Here is a 20,083-nt window from a genome sequence, read left to right on the forward strand (position 1 = left end):
CCACAGTTCCGGTTGACAAACTCCCACAGTGCTGGCTGCTTCGGGCACGAATGGCCACTTTGGACGCCAAAGCACCCAACCCTAGGTGTGACCTCACGGGCCGCTTGTGTTGCCTTCACCTCAGTTTCTCTTCTTCCTCCCAACAATGCAGCCCCCAAGGGCCAGGGCTTTCCTGCTGATTTTTGACCGCGTTCTTAAACTGCTTGCCAAATCCAGATCCAGAGTCGTCACCCACTCTGTTCCATGAACGTTTAAAACCAACTTTGTGGCTCCCAGCGAGGCGAAAACCTCCCTCCCAGAAACAAAAAGAGTTTTGACTAAAGTTGCTGGACATACCTGAAGCTGGGCTGAAGCACGCACCAAACCATGAACCCGGCCAGCTCACAAAAGAGCTGAACCGGGATCGTGAGGTTCGTGCTTGAAACAGCTGAACCACAGAGGTATTATTACTATTTTTTTAAATTATTATTATTTATTACATTTTTATATCGCCCTCCCAATACAGCTCAGGGCAGTGAGTAGCCCGGTGCCATGACTCAGGTGCTGCTTGGTGTAGCGGTTAGGATTGCGGACTTCTAATCTGGCGAGCCGGGTTCGATTCTGCGCTCCCCCACAGGCAGCCAGCTGGGTGACCTTGGGCTCACCATGACACTGAGAAAACTGTTCTGGCCGAGCAGGAATATCAGGGCTCTCTTCTTCTTCAGTAATCTCAGGGCTCTCTCAGCCTCACCTACCCCACAGGGTGTCTGTTGTGGGGAGAGGAAAGGGAAGGTGACTGTAAGCCGCTTTGAGACTCCTTCGGGTAGAGGAAAGCGTCATATAAGGACCATCTCTTCTTCAGTAATCTCAGGGCTCTCTCAGCCTCACCTACCCCACAGGGTGTCTGTTGTGGGGAGAGGAAAGGGAAGGCGAATGTAAGCCGCTTTGAGACTCCTTCGGGTAGAGAAAAGCAGCATATAAGAACCAGCTCTTCTTCTTCTTCAGTAATCTCAGGGCTCTCTCAGCCTCTCCTCCCTCACAGGGTGTCTGTTGTGGGGAGAGGAAAGGGAAGGCAACTGTAAGCTGCTTTCAGCGGTAGAGAAAAGCGGCATATAAGAGCCCACTCTTCTTCTTCTTAAAGGGGCTTTCTTTGGAAGCTAGCCCAGCCAGTCCCAGGCATGGGATCATTCAAACCCCCTGCTTTCTGTTCCCTGTGGCTTTTTGTGGGGAGCATAGAGGTTTAAATGGCTCCCGCGTGTTTTTGGTAAACCACTGCTTGCTTCTCTTCACAAACCACCAGGAACTGCCTCCAAAAGTTCGTGATTGTTCTTCTGTTCGCAAACATTGCTTCACGAACCAACCAAAATCATGACGGACATTAGTTTGTCTGCCGGTTCTTGCCTGTCCCCCAGCGGTGGTGGCTCCATATTTGGTACCATAGTTACCAACCGTGAATTTAAATTGTGACCATTTCGGAATCTTTTGCGGTGTGAATCATTCTAATGTATTGTGCTCATTTTATTCCTGTCAACCATCTCCACAAAGTGTTCTAGCACATTCTATGATGAATCAACCCCGCTAATGGATTATTTTAATCCAATCTACAATCATGTAGCATTTCCCTTGGGAATCCTCTTTGTTACGGTTGGATATCTGAGCACTTTAAGCCTCGGCATCTATCTTATTGTGCTCATTTCCTATTCTACCACCTTTTGAGATGGACTGATTCCTTCCTTAACACCTTAATAGTATTTAAGTGCTCTTCTGTTTTCTGGAAGGCTTAATCACAAGATGGTCAACACAACAGTAGCATGTGCGAAAAAGATCTAGGAGTCTTAGTAGACCATACATTGAACAGTCATTGAACAGTCAGCAGTGTGACTCAGTGGCTAAGAAGGCAAATGGGATTTTGGGCTGTATCAAACGGAGTATCGTGTCCAGATCACGGGAGGTGACGGTACCGCTTTAGTCTGCTCTGGTTTGGCCTCACTTGAAGTACTGTGTTCAGTTTTGGGCACCCCAGTTGAAGAGGGATGTAGACAAACTGGAGTGTGTCCAGAGGAGTGCAACAAAGATGGTGAGGGGTTTGGAGACCAAGACGTATGAGGAAAGGTTGTGGAAGCTTGGTCAGTTTAGCCTAGAGAGGAGACGAAGGAGAGGGGATTTGATAACCATCTTCAAGTATTTAAAAGGGTGCCATATGGAGGATGGAGCAAAGTTGTTCTCTCTTGCCCCGGAGGGATGGACCAGAACCAATGGGATAAAATTAAGGCAAAGGAAATTCCGTCTCAACATCCGGAAGAAGTTCCTGATAGTCTTTCTAGAACGGTTTCTCAGTGGAACAGGCTTCCTTGGGAGGTGGTGGGTTCTCCATCTTTGGAAATGTTTAAACAGAGGCTGGATAGCCATCTGACAGAGAAGCTGATTCTGTGAAGGCAAAGGGGTGGCAGGTTACAGTAGATGAGCGATACGGTTGGGAGTGTCCTGCATAGTGCAGAGGGTTGGACTACATGACCCAGGAGGTCCCTTCCAACTCTATGATTCCATGATTCTAACTTCATTTTAACGCGGAGGAGATCTCCCTTTCTGGACACGGTGAAACCATTTCACAGACAAATGTAATAAATCATGGCTCTTCCATGCATTCTGCATATGGCAACGGAAACACAAGCACCAGGAGAACGTACCTTGCTTGTCCCCCTGGTTAGATGTGGGTGAGTTCCAGAACAAATTGCCTTGAGGGTGACATTCAGAGTTTGTGTCAAACAGCTTGCCCCAGTGCAGTAGCAAATAGAGCTTTGTTGAAGCTTTGATTGTTGTATTTCCAGTTGGTAATCTATGAATGGCTTGTCACAGACGGCATTTGATGGTTCTTGAAACGCATACCAGCGCACGGCTTCTACAATTAGGTGATATTCCAGGTATCACGGCATAATAGTGCAAATTAGCTCAAATCGGGAGGATAATGTGTAGATATTATTCTGCTGATGCCAATAAACAGGGACAAGTGAATTCAGACAGAGGCCAAAGGCACACAGAGAGCTCTAAGTAGTAAATCTCAACCCAAATTGTGCCTTTGAAAATAGGAGGTGGTAGCAGAAGACTGGGGGAGGAACTACTGCAAAATGAACAGGGGGATTATGTAAGAAAGCAGCATAATTATGTGAAACGGACACATCCAAATTAGTTTGTTGGCATTTAAGGAGCTGGCCCAGATCTAAGATTCCGGTTCACAAGTGGCTCATGAGCAAAACCAGTCTTTGAATGTGCCCACATTCTTTACAGGGCTAGTTAAAGTGGGGGCAAATTTTATCGATGAAGGAGAAGTTGTTTTTTATACCCCCCTTTTCACTGCCCAAAGAAGTCTCAAAGCGGCTTCCCTTCCTCTCCCCACAACAGACACCCTGTGAGGGAGGTGGGACTGAGAGAACTTCTGACAAGACTGCTCTGTCAGAACAGCACCTTCAGGACTGCAGTTGGCCCAGCTAGCTTCATGTGGAGGAGCGGGGAATCAAATCCGGCTCACCAGATTAGAAGCTGCCACTTTTAACCACCGTATCCAAGCTGACCGCTGTTCTGAACCCCTACACCAGGGGTAGTCAAACTGTGGCCCTCCAGATGTCCATGGACTACAGTTCCCTTGAGCCCCTGCCAGCATTTGCTGGCAGGGGCTCATGGGAATTGTAGTCCAAGGACATCTGGAAGGCCACAGTTTGACTACCCCTGCCCTACACCAACTGTTCCTCCTTCTCCTCTTGAAAATATCGCACAGTATATTTGCACCGATTATTGCATTTGGGGTTGGGGGCACTGTGGACAACTTCTTATAGCATATAATTTAAACACCAGTGTGTTTTTGTGGGGGGGGCATGATTTAAAAGTAGAGCTATGCACCAGACATCTACCGTTCAATTTAATATTTTCCAACCGGACAATGAACATGTCAAAAGGTGTGGCAGAGTTGGCTTTGACTACACCTTCAGTTGGTTGCTGCAGATAGACAGATGTTTGTGTTGGCCCTGGGGCAGTCATGTTAGTCTGTTTTACCAAAATAAAACAGAAGACCTTCAAGATTAATGATCTATCTTTCAAGACAAGCTTCTATGAGTCCCAGGGTAGATGCGCGTCAGGGAGAGAAAATGACATTTTTCCAATCTGAATATCAGAGAGTTGGAAAATATTGGTATTCCTTGTTATTTGGGTTCCAATTATCAGGTTGGTGTTCGCATCTGGGTGATTTTCAGGCTTCTGGTAGTATTCAGATGGCAGAGAACGAAGAAAATCAAGCTGTTCTCTGTTTCTCGGCTGATGGGTCTTCTGCTCCATTATTCAGGTGGCAGCAGAAGTGGGGGAGACGGGGAAGGCCAGTTTCCCTCAATGGTTAGTGCTTTGTTCGCTTCCTCTTCTGTCTCTAGGAGGGGATCTTTATGAGGGATAAAAAAGCAACAAGGGACAAAGAAAGAGGGCACCTCTTCAAAAGGCAACATCACTAAAGTGTCTTCCAGGTAGGTTTGATGGACTGCATGGGAAGGAAGGAAGGAAGGAAGGAAGGAAGGAAGGAAGGAAGGAAGGAAGGAAGGAAGGAAGGAAGGAAGGAAGGAAGGAAGGAAGGAAGGAAGGAAGGAAGGAAGATGTAGTGTCCAGAATTGAGGGAGGGAGGGGAGGAAGGAAGGAAGGAAGGAAGGAAGGAAGATGTAGTGTCCAGAATTGAGGGAGGGAGGGAGGGAGGGAGGGAGGAAGGAAGGAAGGAAGGAAGGAAGGAAGGAAGGAAGGAAGGAAGGAAGGAAGGAAGGGCCACATTGAAACAAAGCTGCCGTACTTGTAAAGCCATTTGCAAAAGAAGCCGGGCTGCACTGCTGGTGAACCAAGATTTATGCCCTATCCAGAGGTGTTTCATTCATTTCTTCAGACTTGATTTTTGCAGATATTGTGTACGGCCTGCGGGAAGGAATTAAAAGCGTCTATGAAACAGACCATGGCTGTTTGAATCAGAGCCTCATGCATGTCTTCTGCTTAAATGGAGCAAAGTTGTCTTTCTCAGTGCTCAGAGCCACGGGGAGTCAAAGCGACCAGGGTTGGTGGGGAGCAGGGGGGATGGGGAGTCACGGAATCTCCTGGCCACTCCCTTCTGCCAGTGTAGCTCCATTAGCAGAAGAGGGAGAAAAGAAGGTTCAGGCTCCCGGATCTCCTGGGTTAGAAGGATACACTCCCCCCACCCCCAACACACACACCGAAAGCCTTCGTCCCCAGCCAGCACTCAGTGGGCCAGTGGAGGGGAAAGGGAAGGGACAGTAATATCACTTCCGGGTCATCACTGTGTAAAGCCAACCCTCTAGCACAGACTTTCTCAAATTGGGAAGCAGATCTGTGTACACGCCCACCCCTACCTTTCGCACCCCTTTCAGGCCCCTTTTCAGCCATTGCGGGTGGAGGGCCGGGTTGACATGGCCATATAAATAGTTAACAATTTTTAAAAAATATGTTAAAAATTAATTAATTTCCCCCCGTTCAGGGAACACTTCCAGGGTGATCAAGAAACCCTAGGGTTGCACGAAACCCTGGTGGAGAAAGCATGCTCTAGCACAGGGGTAGTCAACCTGTGGTCCTCCAGATGTCCATGGACTACAATTCCCATGAGCCCCTGCCAGCATTCTCTGGCAGGGGCTCATGGGAATTTTAGTCCATGGACATCTGGAGGACCACAAGTTGACTACCCCTGCTCTAGCGTTCATCCAAACTCTTTGGTGAAATGATGTCGCTGGGGAGGTCTTATCCCCCTCAGTGGTAACTCTCCCACTAGAGACTCTCCCCCCCCCCCCACTTCTCCCTCCCTGTTGCAGACCCCACACCTCACGGAGTCCCATACGCCCAGAATCAAATTTCCGAGGATCAGAAATGGCTTCTGGGGAGGGAAAGAGGGGAGGTTCCATGATCCAGGCAGAAGGATCCCCGATCTTGAACCGGTCCCACCCACTGACCTCGAATCCTTGTGTTTTGCAATAGTCATGCTTCGTGTGTTTCCCGAAGGATCACCAAAGGGTAGTATTGTCTTCTTAAAAAATCAAGAGCCCTAGCCAACAGCCCTGGCCCCCCAAAAAAGAAATACCTGGATCTCTCCACGGAGTTTTTCTTCTGCGGCAGCTTGTGGCCCCGTGGCCGGCAGCAGGCTGACTTGCAATCGATGACCTGGTAAATGATGGGGTTGTACATCGCTGCTGATTTGGCCAGCAGGGTGGGGATCACGGAAGCTCTAATGGGGACCGAGTTGGGCCTTCCGAAGGCGGACCACACGGACACCACCGCATAGGGGATCCAAGCAAGGAGGAATCCTGCACAGATCAACATCGCCACCTAGAAGAAGAAGAAGAGTTGGTTCTTATATGCCGCTTTTCCCTACCCGAAGGAGGCTCAAAGCGGCTTACAGTCGCCTTCCCATTCCTCTCCCCACAACAGACACCCTGTGAGGTGGGTGAGGCTGAGAGAGCCCTGATATCACTGCTCGGTCAGAACAGTTTTATCAGTGCCGTGGCGAGCCCAAGGTCACCCAGCTGGTTGCATGTGGGGGAGCGCAGAATCGAACCTGGCATGCCAGATTACAAGTCCGCACTCCTAACCACTACACCAAACTGGCTCCTAGTGAGGGGAAACAGGAAACAAAGGAGACAAAAACTCTCTCTTGCTTCACATAAAGCCGTCTATGACCTATTTCCCCCCGCAGAGAAAAACAAATCATTCACAGGGCCTTTTCCTTAATGTAAAGTAAAGGTGAAGGTATCCCCTGTGCAAGCACCGAGTCATGTCTGACCCTTGGGGTGACGCCCTCCAGCGTTTTCATGGCAGACTCAATACGGGGTGGTTTGCCATTCCCTTCCCCAGTCATTAACATTTTACCCCCCAGCACTCGTGGGGACTCGTTTTACCGACCTCGGAAGGATGGAAGGCTGAGTCAACCTTGAGCCGACTGCTGTGATCAAACTCCCAGCCTCACAGTCAGAGCTTCAGACAGCATGTCAGCTGCTTTACCACCCTGCGAAATCAACACTGTAATTCTTGATACCTGCTTTATTTATGCGGTGGTGGAAAGGATTGCCTAAAGCAGATTTTATCAATCAGGGTTTTCTTCATGGCCCTGCAAGGGTATCCTAAATGGGTGGGAGTTAATTAATTTTAAATATATATATTTTTTAATTTGTTGAACATTTATCAGGTGATAGGAACATATATAGTGAGCCTCTTGTGGCGCAGAGTGGTAAGGCAGCAGACATGCAGTCTGAAAACTCTGCCCATGAGGCTGGGAGTTCAATCCCAGCAGCCGGCTCAAGGTTGACTCAGCCTTCCATCCTTCCGAGGTTGGTAAAATGAGTACCCAGCTTGCTGGGGGGTAAACGGTAATGACTGGGGAAGGCACTGGCAAACCACCCTGTATTGAGTCTGCCATGAAAACGCTAGAGGGCGTCACCCCAAGGGTCAGACATGACGCAGTGCTTGCACAGGGGATACCTTTACCTTTACCTTTAGGAACATATATATTCATGTTGACCCGCCCCTCCCCAAATGGCCAATGATGGGCCAGCATGGGGTGGAAAGGGGAGGGTCCCCTCCCTGGGTGGGTTTGGACACAGCTGGGTTTCCCAACCGTATTCTGCACGATTGCACCCCTTCTGGGGTTTCTCAATGGTAAAAAGTTGAGAAAAGCTTGTCTAGATGCTGCTGACTCTTCGTCTCTTGCCTTGAAGGGGTGGCCAAACTGTGGTCCTCCAGATGTCCATGGACTACAATTCCTATGAGCCCCTGCCAGAAGACTCTGGCAGGTGCTCATGGGAATTGTAGTCCATGAACATCTGGAGGACCACAGGTTGACTACCCCTGCCCTAGGGGGTCACTGTAAGCCAGCTGTGCCTTGACAGCACTTTCCACCAGCCGAAAGGGCTGCATTCCATCAGGCCAATAGCGGTTCCCTTCCAAAAGCCTTCCGGTGGGGTTGGGGGGGGGTGACCCTGGACCTACCTTGGTCAACTTCATTTCCAGGACATGAGAGTTTTGGATCCGGGTGTCATAATGAGCCACCTCTTTGCTGGAGGACTTGACCTTCTCTATGATTTTGACGTAGGAAAGGACAATCACCGCAGTCGGGAGCAGCAAGCAGAAGAAAAGGATATTCAGGATGAAAGCCTGTCCGGCGACTGAGCCTTGTGCCAACCACCAGTCCAGCGTGCACGAGGTCCCAAAGGGCTCGGGGGCATAGTTGCCCAGCCCGGAGAAGGGTATCGTTGCCCAAAAGGTAGCGTAAGACCAGATGAATCCCAGACAGGCAAATGCGTGGTGTCTCTTCAACCAGGTGCCTGGAGGAGAATGACTGAGTCAACTTTTGTGGAAAAGGAAACCTTGCACAAAGCCTGGAGATAGCCTGAAGCTCTCTCTCGTCTGCCCTTATTGCTGCCCTGCTGAAATTTAACTGCTCCTGCCTGATCTCCTTTTCCATGACTGTCTTTGCCCAAAAAGGAGAAACCGTAAATGAGGCACGTGTATGGAGAGGTCCGGAAGCAGCAGTCCTTCTCACAGAACTGGCGTCCCCTTCTGTTGGTACTTCAGTTCCATGAGAAAGACCCTCACAACAGGCCTGCGTAGTCGTAGATTTGCAGTCATAAGATCCTAAGAAGTTCCCTGAGGGATCAGACCAGTGATCCATCTAGTCCAGCATCCAGTCTGGCCACCTCTGGAGGTCCAATGACAGGACAGAGGGACCAAGATCTTCCCTGATGTTGCCTCCTGGCCCCCAAATGGGTGGGGTATGGCATACGTGAGCTCTTTCTAGATAACACTATTGACCTCCAAACACTATTGACCTCTAGATAACACTATTGACCTTTCTAGATAACACTATTGACCACTATTGAACTCCCACCAGACAGAAGTCCCATCTTGATTTCCCACAGGATAGCGGCCCCCTCTCTGCCCTCTCCCATGCTGCAATGACCCATGGCCAGCAGACAGCACTTCCAGGGTTCCTCAAAGCCTGAGAAATATTTCAGGGATCCTCTGCAATCAACAGACTAGAAAAGGCTGCTCCAGAGAGACAGGGGAGAGGAGAGAACAAAAAGAAAACCAGCTTTACTCCTCCACATGTTGTCACTTACCATAAGCCAAATGGCAGATTTTGAGATATCTGTCCAGGCTGACTGCTGTCATGGTGATGAGGCTCCCGATGCCGAAGAAGAAGCCAGCCCATCCGTACCAGCGGCAGCCACTCCAACCAAAAATCCAGCGATGGGAGAAAAAGGCAATGATGCTGAATGGCTTCCCTGCCACTGCAAAGGAAAACAGAGTAGGGCTTAGTCTGCACACAGAGGATAATGCACTTTCAATGTGCTTTGGCAGCTGGATTTTCCTGTGCAGAACAGGAAAATCTACTTCAAAAGCGCATTGAAAGTACATTATCTATTGTGTGCAGACTAGGCCTAGGACAAAGGGATGATCCAGCCAGGGCTGGACATGAGCTAGGCTTGGCTCAGTTGCCTCGGTGATCACCAAAGCCTGTGGGGGCGTGGAGGAGGTCAATGCCATGGCACGGAGTGTAGGGACAGTGGTGGTGGTGGCTGCCACCACCTCTCCTCTCTGTGCCATGGTGCTGGCCTCCTATGCGCCACCTCAGGCTTCAGTGATCGCTGAGGTGGCCAAGCCAAGATGCACATCCCTAGCTGGTTAATGCACATCTTGGCTCACTACAGGCCCGCACTTCCAGGGACTCCGCAAAGTGCCTTCCCCCCCACCCCCATGGAGCGAGGGTGCTCCAAATTTGCGTGTTCATGACAGCTGCTTTGACTGACAGTTTTATATTTCGCATGAGACCAGATTTCAGCAACTCAAAGTAAACTTTTGAAAGTTTTAGTGAGAAGAGCTGTTTTTTGTACCCCACTTTTTGCTCCCTGAAGGAGTCTCAAAGCAGCCTACAATCGCCTTCCCTGCTCCCTACAACAGACATCCTGTGAGGTAGGTGAGGCTGAGAGAGCTCTGGAGGAACTGTGGATGGCCCAAGGTCACCCAGCTGGCTGCATGTGGAGGAGGAGTGGGGGCCTCAAACCGAGTTCTCCAGATCAGAGGCCGCTACTTTTAACCTCTCCACTAAGTTGGCTTTTTTTACATGTGTATTATTGCGCTCCCCCCCCTCTCTCTGCCCATTGAGGTGAAATGTAAACATTTATTTATATTGTAACATACTGCACAATGGCTGAACGATTCTTGCAAGAAACCGTGATGTTTCTTTTCAGTTAAATCAGACCATAAACCAGGGGTAGTCAAACTGCGGCCCTCCAGATGTCCATGGACCACAATTCCCAGAAGCCCCTGCCAGCGAATGCTGGCAGGGGCTTCTGGGAATTGTGGTCCATGGACATCTGGAGGGCCGCAGTTTGACTACCCCTGCCATAAACTGCGCGGGGTGCCCCCCACCATCTGGGACCCTCAGTAATCTGCCTAGCTTGTGCCCATTAGGCAAGCTGGCTTTGAATGCAGACAACAGGTTCATTCTCAACACGCCTAAATTACCTGAAATCCCCAAGTCACACACTGCTAGATTGACCGTCATGATCTCAGCTGGCCTCAGCTTCTTTTTCCGTTGTGCAGACATATAAATAACGTATCCATTGCCTAAGGTAGAAAGGATCCCTGTAGAAAAAGGAATATTAACGTAATCTCATGGTCTTAAAGAAGGGAGAAGAAAAATGCCCAGTATTCCCTAGAACTAAAATGTTATCTGCTTCCATTCCATGCACAGAACTCCTTATGTGTTGGTAAAGTGCTGTCAAGTCATAGCCACTTTATGGTGACCCCAGCAAGGGGTTATCAAGGCAAGTGAGAAACAGAGATGGCTTCTCATGGCCTTTCTCTGCAGAGTCTTCCTTGGTGGTCCCCCATCCAAGTACTGACTTTTGGAGACCCCAACAAGGGATGTTCAAGGCAAGTGAGAAGCAGAGATGGCCTTCCTCTGCAGAGTCTTCCTCGGTGGTCTCCCTTCCAAGTACTGACTTATAGCGCTGGCAGCAAGGGGCTTTCAAGGCAAGTGAGAAGCACAGGTGGTTTCCCATGGCCTTCCTCTGCAGAACCTTCCTTGGTGGTCTCCCTTCTAAGTATTAGCCCTGCATAGCTTCCAAGGTCTGACAAGATCTTGCTATCCATTGCTGCCTTCCCTCCAATTCAACTTCTTAGAAATATTACCTTTAAAATGTAGTCCTCTTCTGATACCTAAGCAAACCGAAAGCAAACTGAAAGTAGTCATGAAACTTTGTTGTTGTACATGGCAACAGCACAACAGCTAGATGCACAAAACTGGAAAATCTCAAAAATGCCTAAAGGAGAGGACTGGGTGCTGAAAATGATGTAGAAAACATGTAGAAATGGCGAAGCTTTAGAGCAGGGGTAGTCAAACTGCGGCCCTCCAGATGTCCATGGACTACAATTCCCAGGAGCCCCTGCCAGCATTCGCTGGCAGGGGCTTCTGGGAATTGTAGTCCATGGACATCTGGAGGGCCGCAGTTTGACTACCCCTGCTTTAGAGAAAAGACGGTAACCTCATTTATACTGTTTTGAAACAAATGTCACTATTAACTTGGTTGCCGAGAAACTGAAAATAAAGAGGGCAGCGTAATACAGAATGGATTCTGTCCTCCACATATTGCCCCCCAGAGACACATCGCCTAAAGTCAGCCGGGAAACAAACCAACTGGCCCTCCAACATAGCTGTCATGGTCTATAAACAAAGAGCAATAAAAGCAGTTCTCAGAACAAAGCTGCCTAAATATGATGCTCTTACGTGATCTTTCTTTCCAAACTATGGTGAGAATTTCATGTGAGCATTATCGAATGATTCCGGCATGGACAGAGGCGGGGGGGGGGGGGGGGTCCCACCAGTATCCCAGTTCTAAAGGATCAAATACATTTTCTCCTTTGTGTTATTTTGCACATGTGGGGGGGGGGGAGTGCTATCATGTGGCAGCTTAATTATGATGACCCTGTAGGGTTTTCAAGGTAAGGTTGCCTCTGTATAATAATCTGGGATGGGCACGGAATGGGAAAATGCATTTTGGTCCATGGAGTGGCTCATTCACAAACCATGGACTGTCATGAATGTTTAGCCACCTCACAAACCAGTTTGCTCTGTACAGCCCCAATGTGTAATTTTGACAGGTTCGGGAGTGTATAGAATCCTGTGCATGGATCCTGTACATGGAAGAGACATCAAAGTTGCAAAGTTCCCCCAGATACTCCTCTACATGCCCTCCAAGTTGTTGCTTTGATGTTTGGTAAACATTTTGATTGAATGGAGACAGTCTGTCTGCTCACCAATGGGCACAAACCTCCACAAACAGCTTGGAAGTTTGTAGCAAGTTCAGGCCAGTGGACCTGCCATGAATTCAACATTCATCATAAACTTTAGTTCATGAGCCAGTTTGTAACCATCCATAGTAGCAACCTTGGACTTCCCTCCTGGTCTTCCATCCAGGTACTAATTAGGACCGACCTTTCTTAGTTTCCATATCTGATGGAATACAACTAGGCTGGGCCATCCAGGACAGGGCAAGAGAGGAAGGGAGGTGGTTTGCCATTGCAACGCAAGACTTCCTTGGTGGCTTTCCATCCAAGTATGAACCACCGCTGACCCTGCTTTGTTGCTAAGACCTGACAATGTTAGGCTATCGTGGACCATCCCAAGTTTTCTGGCTTGGGGGAGGGGGTGCCCGTTCCTTCAACGATTAATCAAACTGGGATGAATCGGTGCTTTAAATCAGCTGTCCCCAACCCCCGGTCAGGAGACTGGGACTGGTCCATGGATCAATCGGTACTGGGCCACAGCACCTCCTCGTCCTCCTCCCTGGTGGCTGCCTGAGGGGCTGCCCTGCTACTCTGCTGCTGGCTCACCTTTGATGCTCTCCAGTGGCCACCATGGCGCCGCCCCGATCCAGCTGGCGCCGGATATCATACCCTTCATGAAAATAGTTTCATTGGGTAGCTATGTTGGCCTGCAGTACAATTGCTAGGGTGCTTTCTGTATTCAGAGCTTAATTTCAATTCTCACAGTATTGAAGCCAGTATCCCACATGCTGTTCGTATCTTGTTCTGGCACATCTTTCTCAGATTTTTTTCTCCTCCAAAGTTTAACTCTGCAGACTAAGAAGAAAAACCTGATTGCCAAAAAATTGTCAACCTTTTCTGTGACCTGTTGATTGGTCTTTGCTAACTGGTTTCCAGCAGGAACAGTTGCTTTCAATTCCTGGCTTTGCTGCCTCGTGCTTCTCCCAAAAAATGATTTTGCAGCATAGAAGTTGAGACAAAATGAAGGCAGTACTAAAATGGAAAAGCCATATTGAAAGCAACTTTAAGACTACTCTGTGCTTACAGTTTCAAACATAACCCCTGCCAGAAATTAGTAGAGACCTCTGCACAATGTCAGTGCTGGAGGAACAATGGGGGGGGGGGGGTCTGATAGAGACACTGCATCTGCACCCAAAAGAAAGTGCAGTGGGTGTGCATGTCTCAGATTAAGTGGAGAAAATCCACTCTCGGATATACCAGGGAGGAAGTTAAGTGACTCTATGGTCAACCCTGAGCAATATATAGATTGATTTTTTTTAAGTGAGCAGAATCAGAGTGCGCACCCAACTCAGGTGCAGATTGATTTTTTTTACCCAAGCCAAATTAGCTTCAAAAGCCCAGTGCAGATACCTCACAGATATATATATACTCACAGATAAGCCGACCTGCATATAAGCCGAGGCACCTAATTTTACCACAAAATCTGGGCAAATTTATTGACTTGCATATAAGCTGAGGGTGGGAAATGCTCCATCATCACAGGCTCTCCCATCTAGCCTCTCCCCCCAAACAAATACAGAATAGTCAAGAGGATGAATAGCTGCTGGTCTTTGTACCCCGCTTTTCACTAACCAAAGGAGTCTCAAAGCAGCTTACAATCGGCTTCCCTTCCTCTCTTGATGCCAGACACCCTGAGAGAGCTCTGACAGAACTGCTCTGTGATAGCAGCTCGAGCAAGAGAACCAAACAGTGCCCCCCAGGCCAACAAACCAGAGCAGAACAACAGTGCCTGAATTTGACAACCTACTACAAGAAGTAAAACAGCTACCAAAATGGGAGAATAGATAACTCTAACCAGAATTGCAGTGCCCCCTAGAACAAAACATTGAAAGAAAGAACTGTAAAACTAAACACTGAAAGAAAGAACTGTAAAAAATCAACTTTTAAAAGAAACACAACCCCAAGAAGTAAAGGCAAACAATGCTGTCCCTCAGATAAAAGAAGAAACAGTAGGAGTAAAAAACAGTAAATCCCAAAGCACCACCCTCGAAAGCCCTCACCTGAAAAAACTTGATAGTTCCTAATGCCCTACTGAACTTGAATCTAGCTAATTTGAAAGGAACTCAATGGACTGGGAAAGGCTTAACTAGACTGGGAAAGGCTTAACTAGACTGAGGATAGTATTGCATGTCTCCACCCTCAATGCTCATAAACTACACCAGGATAAACTTTAAACATGAATTGTGGCTTTAGATATGTCATTTCCCATGGGCAGTAGTTATCTTGCTGTGGCTTCTAATCTGGAGAGCCGGGCTTGGTGCCCCACTTCTCCTCCACATGCAGCCAGCTGGGTGACTTTGGGCCAGTTATGGTCTTGCCCTTTCATCCGCAGGTCTTGGCCATGCACCCCAGGTCCATATTCTGCTTCAAGAAAAATCTCTGGAGAGAACTGGTCTTCTTATTCATGGACCTGGCATTGCACAGCACCAATGTCGGAGAAAGGCTGTTATTCTTAGCCCCAACAGCTTCGTGTCTCAGGAATTGCAGGTTGCAGGAACCCCCAGGCCCTGCCTGCCTCCCTACTGTCCATCTTCCACTTTACTCTCTTTCACCAGTATGTGATGGCATCAGTCAGCTGCGATTTGACAGCAGGAAGAAGAAGAAGAAGAAGAAGAAGAAGAAGAAGAAGAAGAAGAAGAAGAAGAAGAAGAAGAAGAAGAAGAAGAAGAAGAAGAAGAAGAAGAAGAAGAAGAAGAAGAAGAAGAAGAAGAAGAAGAAGAAGAAGAAGAAGAAGAAGTTCTCTGTTGCCCCAGAGGGACGGACCAGAACCAATGGGATGAAATTAATTCAAAAGAAATTCCGTCTGGAAGAAGTTCCTGACAGAGCGGTTTCTCAGTGGAACAGGCTTCCTCGAGAGGTGGTGGGTTCTCCATCTTTGGAAATGTTTAAACAAAGGCTGGAGAGCCATCTGACACAGAGGCTGATTCTGTGAAGGCTCAAGGGGGTGGCAGGTTACAGTGGATGAGCGAGAGGGATGTGAGTGTCCTGCATAGATGACTAGATGATCCAGGAGGTCCCTTCCAACTCTATTATTCTATGATTCTAAGAAGAAGAAGAATTGGTATTTATGCCCTGCTTTTCACTGCCCGAAGAAGTCTCAAAGCAGTTTGCAATTGCCTTCTTTTCCTCTTTCCACAACAGACACCCTGTGAGGTAGGTGAGACTGAGAGAGCTCTGGCAGGACTGCTCTGTGAGATCAACACTATCAGGGCTGTGACAAGGCCAAGGTCATCCAACTGGCTGCAGGTGGAGGAGCGGGGAATCGAACCTGGCTCTCCAGATTAGAAGCCACGGTTCTTAACCACTACACCACGCTGGCTCTCTGGGTTTGGGTCCGGGGTTAATAATGAAGACAGGGCCCATGCTGTTAGTTCAGTGTAGCGTCATTTCCACGGAATGCACCTATCTCCTGTGTCAGATGGCGTAACAGAGACAGAACTATACTTTATGTTCCTTGGAAGAATCCTGCGAGTCTTACCGACCACCAGTAAATAAAACCCAGCGACTATGTCAGCTTCTTTGGACAGTTTCGATTCGAAAGGGTCTTCGTCCTGGTCATCGTGAGGCAGGTAATCCTCTTGGGATGAAGCATTTGGCATTGCCTCCATCCCAATCACGGAGAAGTCAGCGGCTGGAAAGGACAATAACATTTATACAAGTGCTGCTGCCCTGCGGCCTGGGAGTTTGCCGAGGCTGGGCCTGATCTCCCTGAGATGAAACAGCGCTGGAGATTTATGGTGTCTCGGTCACCTTTTGTTACTGAATTATTAACAAATATAAAAGTGGAAAGTGGACGGTCTCCCGAGTCCCTAATGATGAATGGTCTACAGCAGGGGAAGTCAACCTGTGGTCCTCCAGATGTTCATGGATTACAATTCCCATGAGCCCCTGCCAGCGTTTGCTGGCAGGGGCTCATGGGAATTGTAGTCCATGAACATCTGGAGGACCACAGGTTGACTACCCCTGGTCTACAGTGTTCCAGATCGGAAGACCTTATTGATCTCCATAGAATATGGGTTGTAATAGTAACAGGAGCTGTTTTTTAATACCCCATTTTCATGAACTGAAGGAGTCCCAAATGGTTTACAAAGACCTTTCTCTCTCCTCTCCCCACAACAGACACCATGTGAGGATAGTTGGGGCTGAGAGATCTCTTGAAGAACTGCTTTGTGAGAACGGCTCTTAAGAGAACTGCCAGCTGGCTGCATGTGGAGGAGAAGTGTGGAATCAAACCTGATTAGTGTCCACCACTACACCACGCTGGGTCTCTATAAAGGTGCGTAAGGTAAGGGGCCCCTCCTCTTGCACTGGACAAAACGGGCTCTGATCCATCAACATCTGTGCTGGAATACAATCTTGTGAGTGTTTGAGAAGCCACTAGAGTCCTGTATGCAATATTCTCTTTGAAATCCGTTCCCATCTTTGTGTAATTCTACATATATGAACAGAACCCTGAGAAAAGAGCACTGGAGTCCTCTGAGCCATCGAATGGTTAAGGAAACACAGGCTGCAATCCTACAAAACATTTTCCTTGGGGGAAATTGATTTGGGTGGGTTTTGAATGTGCTGAAATCCCTCCTCCTGAAATCAGCAGGACTTTGGCCAGAGGAGGGCAGGGAGGGGTTCCTGTGGGCAGCAAGAGAGAGGAGCCACAATAATGGGTTTAAACTACATTTAGAACAGTACCAGCTAGATATCAGAGGGGGGAAATTTGCAGTCAGAGTAATCCAGCAGTGGAATGGGCTGCCTAGGGAGGTGGGGAGCTCCACCTCACTGGTGGTCTTCAAGCAGTGGCTGGACAGATCTTTATCCTGGATGCTTGAGGCTGATCCTGTCTTGAGCAGGGGTTGGGACTAGATGGCCTGCATGGCCCCTTCCCATTCCAGGATTCTATGAGTCTGGTTCAGCAGTGGAAGGGGCTGCCTAAGGAGGTGGGGAGCTCCCCGTCACTGGTGGTCTTCAAGCAGCGGCTGGATGGATCCTTATTCTGGATGCTTGAGGCTGATCCTGCATTGAGCAGGGAGATGGACTAGATGGCCTCTTCCAACTCCATGATTTTATTATTCTAGATTTCACCCAAATTTTCAAACTATGTATTGACAACCATAAGTAACTTTAGTTTGTGTATTCACTTCATTTATACCTAATATCATTCACCTCCATTTTAATGGCACAACTACCCTATAAGTCTGGTTGCCAACCTCCAGGCAGTGGCTGGACATCACCTACTAATAAAACCGATATCTGGGCAACAGAGATCAGTTCCCCTGGAGCAAATAGCAGAAAAAAAGAGAGAACCTTTCCCAGGCTATCAAAATCAGTATACAATATAGTATTTATACAACACTCCTTAATGAGATATTAAATCCAACATCAAAATGAGTCTTGTCTCTATTTTAATAATCAATGAAGCAACCAGAATGGACTCCAGATTTGTGTCATTTTCAATGCTAAACTTTCATCAGTGGTTGTTTCCTCCTATGACTGTGAAACTTATCCTAGCGAGTTTCCAATATTTCAATATTCATCTAACTCAAAGTTGTAGTATAAACTCTACTGATATAACATCGGCCTTCAGCTCGCAGGTATGGGAGAGCTTTGTCTCTTGACATTGAATATGAAAATGGCACAAATCTAGAGTCTGTTCTGGTTGATTCGTTAATTATTAAAATAGAGACAAGACTCGTTTTCATGTTGGATTTAATATCTTATTAAGGAGTGTTGTATAAATCTTATATTGTATACCGATTTTGATAGCTTGGGAGAGGTTCTCTCTTTTTTCTGTTAGTACGTTTATTCAGAACCCCCTGGAGGAAATGGCACCTTTGAAAGGGGGGCTTTACAACATTATATGCCAATGAATTCCCTCTGCCACTCAAACCCTGCTCCACCCCCAAAACCAGCAGGTATCCCCCAAACCGGAGTTGGCAACCCTACCTGAGGAAGGTTAGGCTGAGAGAGAATGACTGATACAAGGTCAACCCAGTAAGCTTCATGGCAGAAGGGGGATTTGAACCCAGGTCTCCAGGGTCCCAATCGGACACCTTTACCCCACACGGATGTTTAACTCCATGGGAATCATCCACCTCACTGCATGAATCTCAGACATCAATAAATCAAACAGGGCCTCTGACACTTGGGATCCTCCTTCCCAATAAGACACCCAAGTAGCCTGGGAGAACAGTTTGTAAAAATTCCTCTTTAAATTAAAGACTCTCCTTGCGGAGAGGACGACTCACCAGGACCCTTCTAAAATGCCATCTATACACGCTTTCACAGAAATCCCGTGTAGTTAGACTCCGAGCTAAATGTTCAGAGTGACAAGAACAACGCAAGAATCTGGAAGTACCTCAGTCTCAAGTAGACGTCAAGCGTTCCCTCCAAAGCTCTTCTCTCGCCGTCTAGATTGGAACCGATTTGTTCCCAAACAAGATCTCCAGAAAAGGGTTTACCCCAGCCTCCGGTGACTGCTGGAAATACGAAAGGAAGACGTCCCAATTTAGGGCAACCTCAGATGCTGAGCGTCACGCAGTGTTTGCCATTTGCTCCTTCCTGCTTCTCTCCCTCCCTCTCTTGGTGTTTTATCACATGGAGCTTTTTCATTTAGAGAGTCCCACTCTTTGAGACTTCCCGTCTGCTGGTGGGAAAACAAATGACACTTTGTGTGTGTGTGTGTGTGTGGGGGGGGGGGTTGGTGGAAGGTCTGCGACAGAAAAAGAGGCAAGCAATCAATCAGAAGAGTTAAAAATATATTGGGAAGAAAAAAAAATGAAAAACCAAAGAAACCACATGCTTGGTGGGAATCACACGCCTAAATGGAGAGGATATCTAGTCCTGGAAAACTACATATGACCCATAAAGGGCCTTGTTTAACTTTTGCTAAAAAGCAATGTGTTTTTTCGTTTATGGGAACGAAAACTCCTAAGGGTTTTTTTAGCAAAGTCACAAACAACCAAGCTTCATTTTGCTCCCAGCTGCTGTTCGTTTCCAAAATGTTGTTGTGGTTTCTTTTTTAACCACAAAGATTACTGCAGGAAGTGTGTAAATCCCTGTAATCCAGTTTTATCCTTCTGTTCAGAAAAAGGATTTTTGAAAATTCCCAGTAGACTAAATTGACTAGCCTGCAGAATTGCACGTTGCGGTGGTGGGTGGAAAGTGCTGTGAAAAAGAAGAAGAGTTGGGTTTTATACCCTACTTTTCACTGCCCGAAGGAATCTCAAAGCGGCTTACAGAATCACAGAAACATAGAGTTGGAAGGGGCCACACAGGCCATCTAGTCCAACCCCCTGCCCAACGCAGGATTAGCCCTAAGCATCCTAAAGCATCCAAGAAAAGTGTGTATCCAACTTTTGCTTGAAGACTGCCAGTGAGCTCACCACCTCCTTAGGCAGCCTATTCCACTGACTGCGAAAAATTTTTTTCCTGATATCTAGCCTATATTGTTGTAGTTTAAACGCATTACTGCACGTCCTTTCCTCTGCAGCCAACGGAAACAGCCTCCTGCCCTCCTCCAAGTGACAAATCACTTTTCTTTCCTCTCCCCACAAGAGACACCCTGTGAGGTAGATGGGGCTGAGAGAGCTCTGACAGGACTGCTTGGTCAGATCAGCACTATCAGGACTGTGACTGGCCCAAGGTCACCCAGGTGTCTGCATGGGGAAGAAGAATGGGGAATGAAACTCAGCTCACCAGATTAGAAGCTGCCACACTTAACCACAATGCTGCAGTGGCTCAA

The 20,083-nt window shown here is 47.8% G+C and overlaps 1 protein-coding gene across 1 annotated transcript; it reads right to left on the minus strand.

Annotated features, from left to right (window-relative positions):
- Window positions 1–4,806: 4,806 nt before the first annotated feature.
- OPN5 (opsin 5) lies at window positions 4,807–18,925 on the minus strand. Its single transcript, XM_077308977.1, has 7 exons — window positions 18,698–18,925; window positions 15,827–15,979; window positions 10,525–10,644; window positions 9,117–9,287; window positions 7,987–8,321; window positions 6,086–6,330; window positions 4,807–4,917 (listed from the first exon to the last, which is right to left on the minus strand). Exons 2-7 carry the CDS (start codon window positions 15,954–15,956, stop codon window positions 4,851–4,853), a joined length of 1,068 nt encoding a protein of 355 aa, XP_077165092.1. The 5' UTR covers window positions 15,957–15,979; window positions 18,698–18,925; the 3' UTR covers window positions 4,807–4,850.
- Window positions 18,926–20,083: the final 1,158 nt, after the last annotated feature.

Source organism: Paroedura picta, chromosome 1, assembly GCF_049243985.1.
Source record: "Paroedura picta isolate Pp20150507F chromosome 1, Ppicta_v3.0, whole genome shotgun sequence".
In the NCBI taxonomy this organism is placed as follows: domain Eukaryota; kingdom Metazoa; phylum Chordata; class Lepidosauria; order Squamata; family Gekkonidae; genus Paroedura; species Paroedura picta.

Coding starts and splice junctions, on each gene's coding strand:
- OPN5 (XM_077308977.1), bottom strand. CDS start 15,956: ATGGAGGCAATGCCAAATGCTTCATCCCAAGAGGATTACCTGCCTCAC. Junction 10,645..15,826: donor GTTTTATTTACTGGTGGTCG/GTAAGACTCGCA, acceptor CTTTTTCTACAG/GGATCCTTTCTACCTTAGGC. Junction 8,322..9,116: donor AATCTGCCATTTGGCTTATG/GTAAGTGACAAC, acceptor ATTCTCCTCCAG/GCACCTGGTTGAAGAGACAC.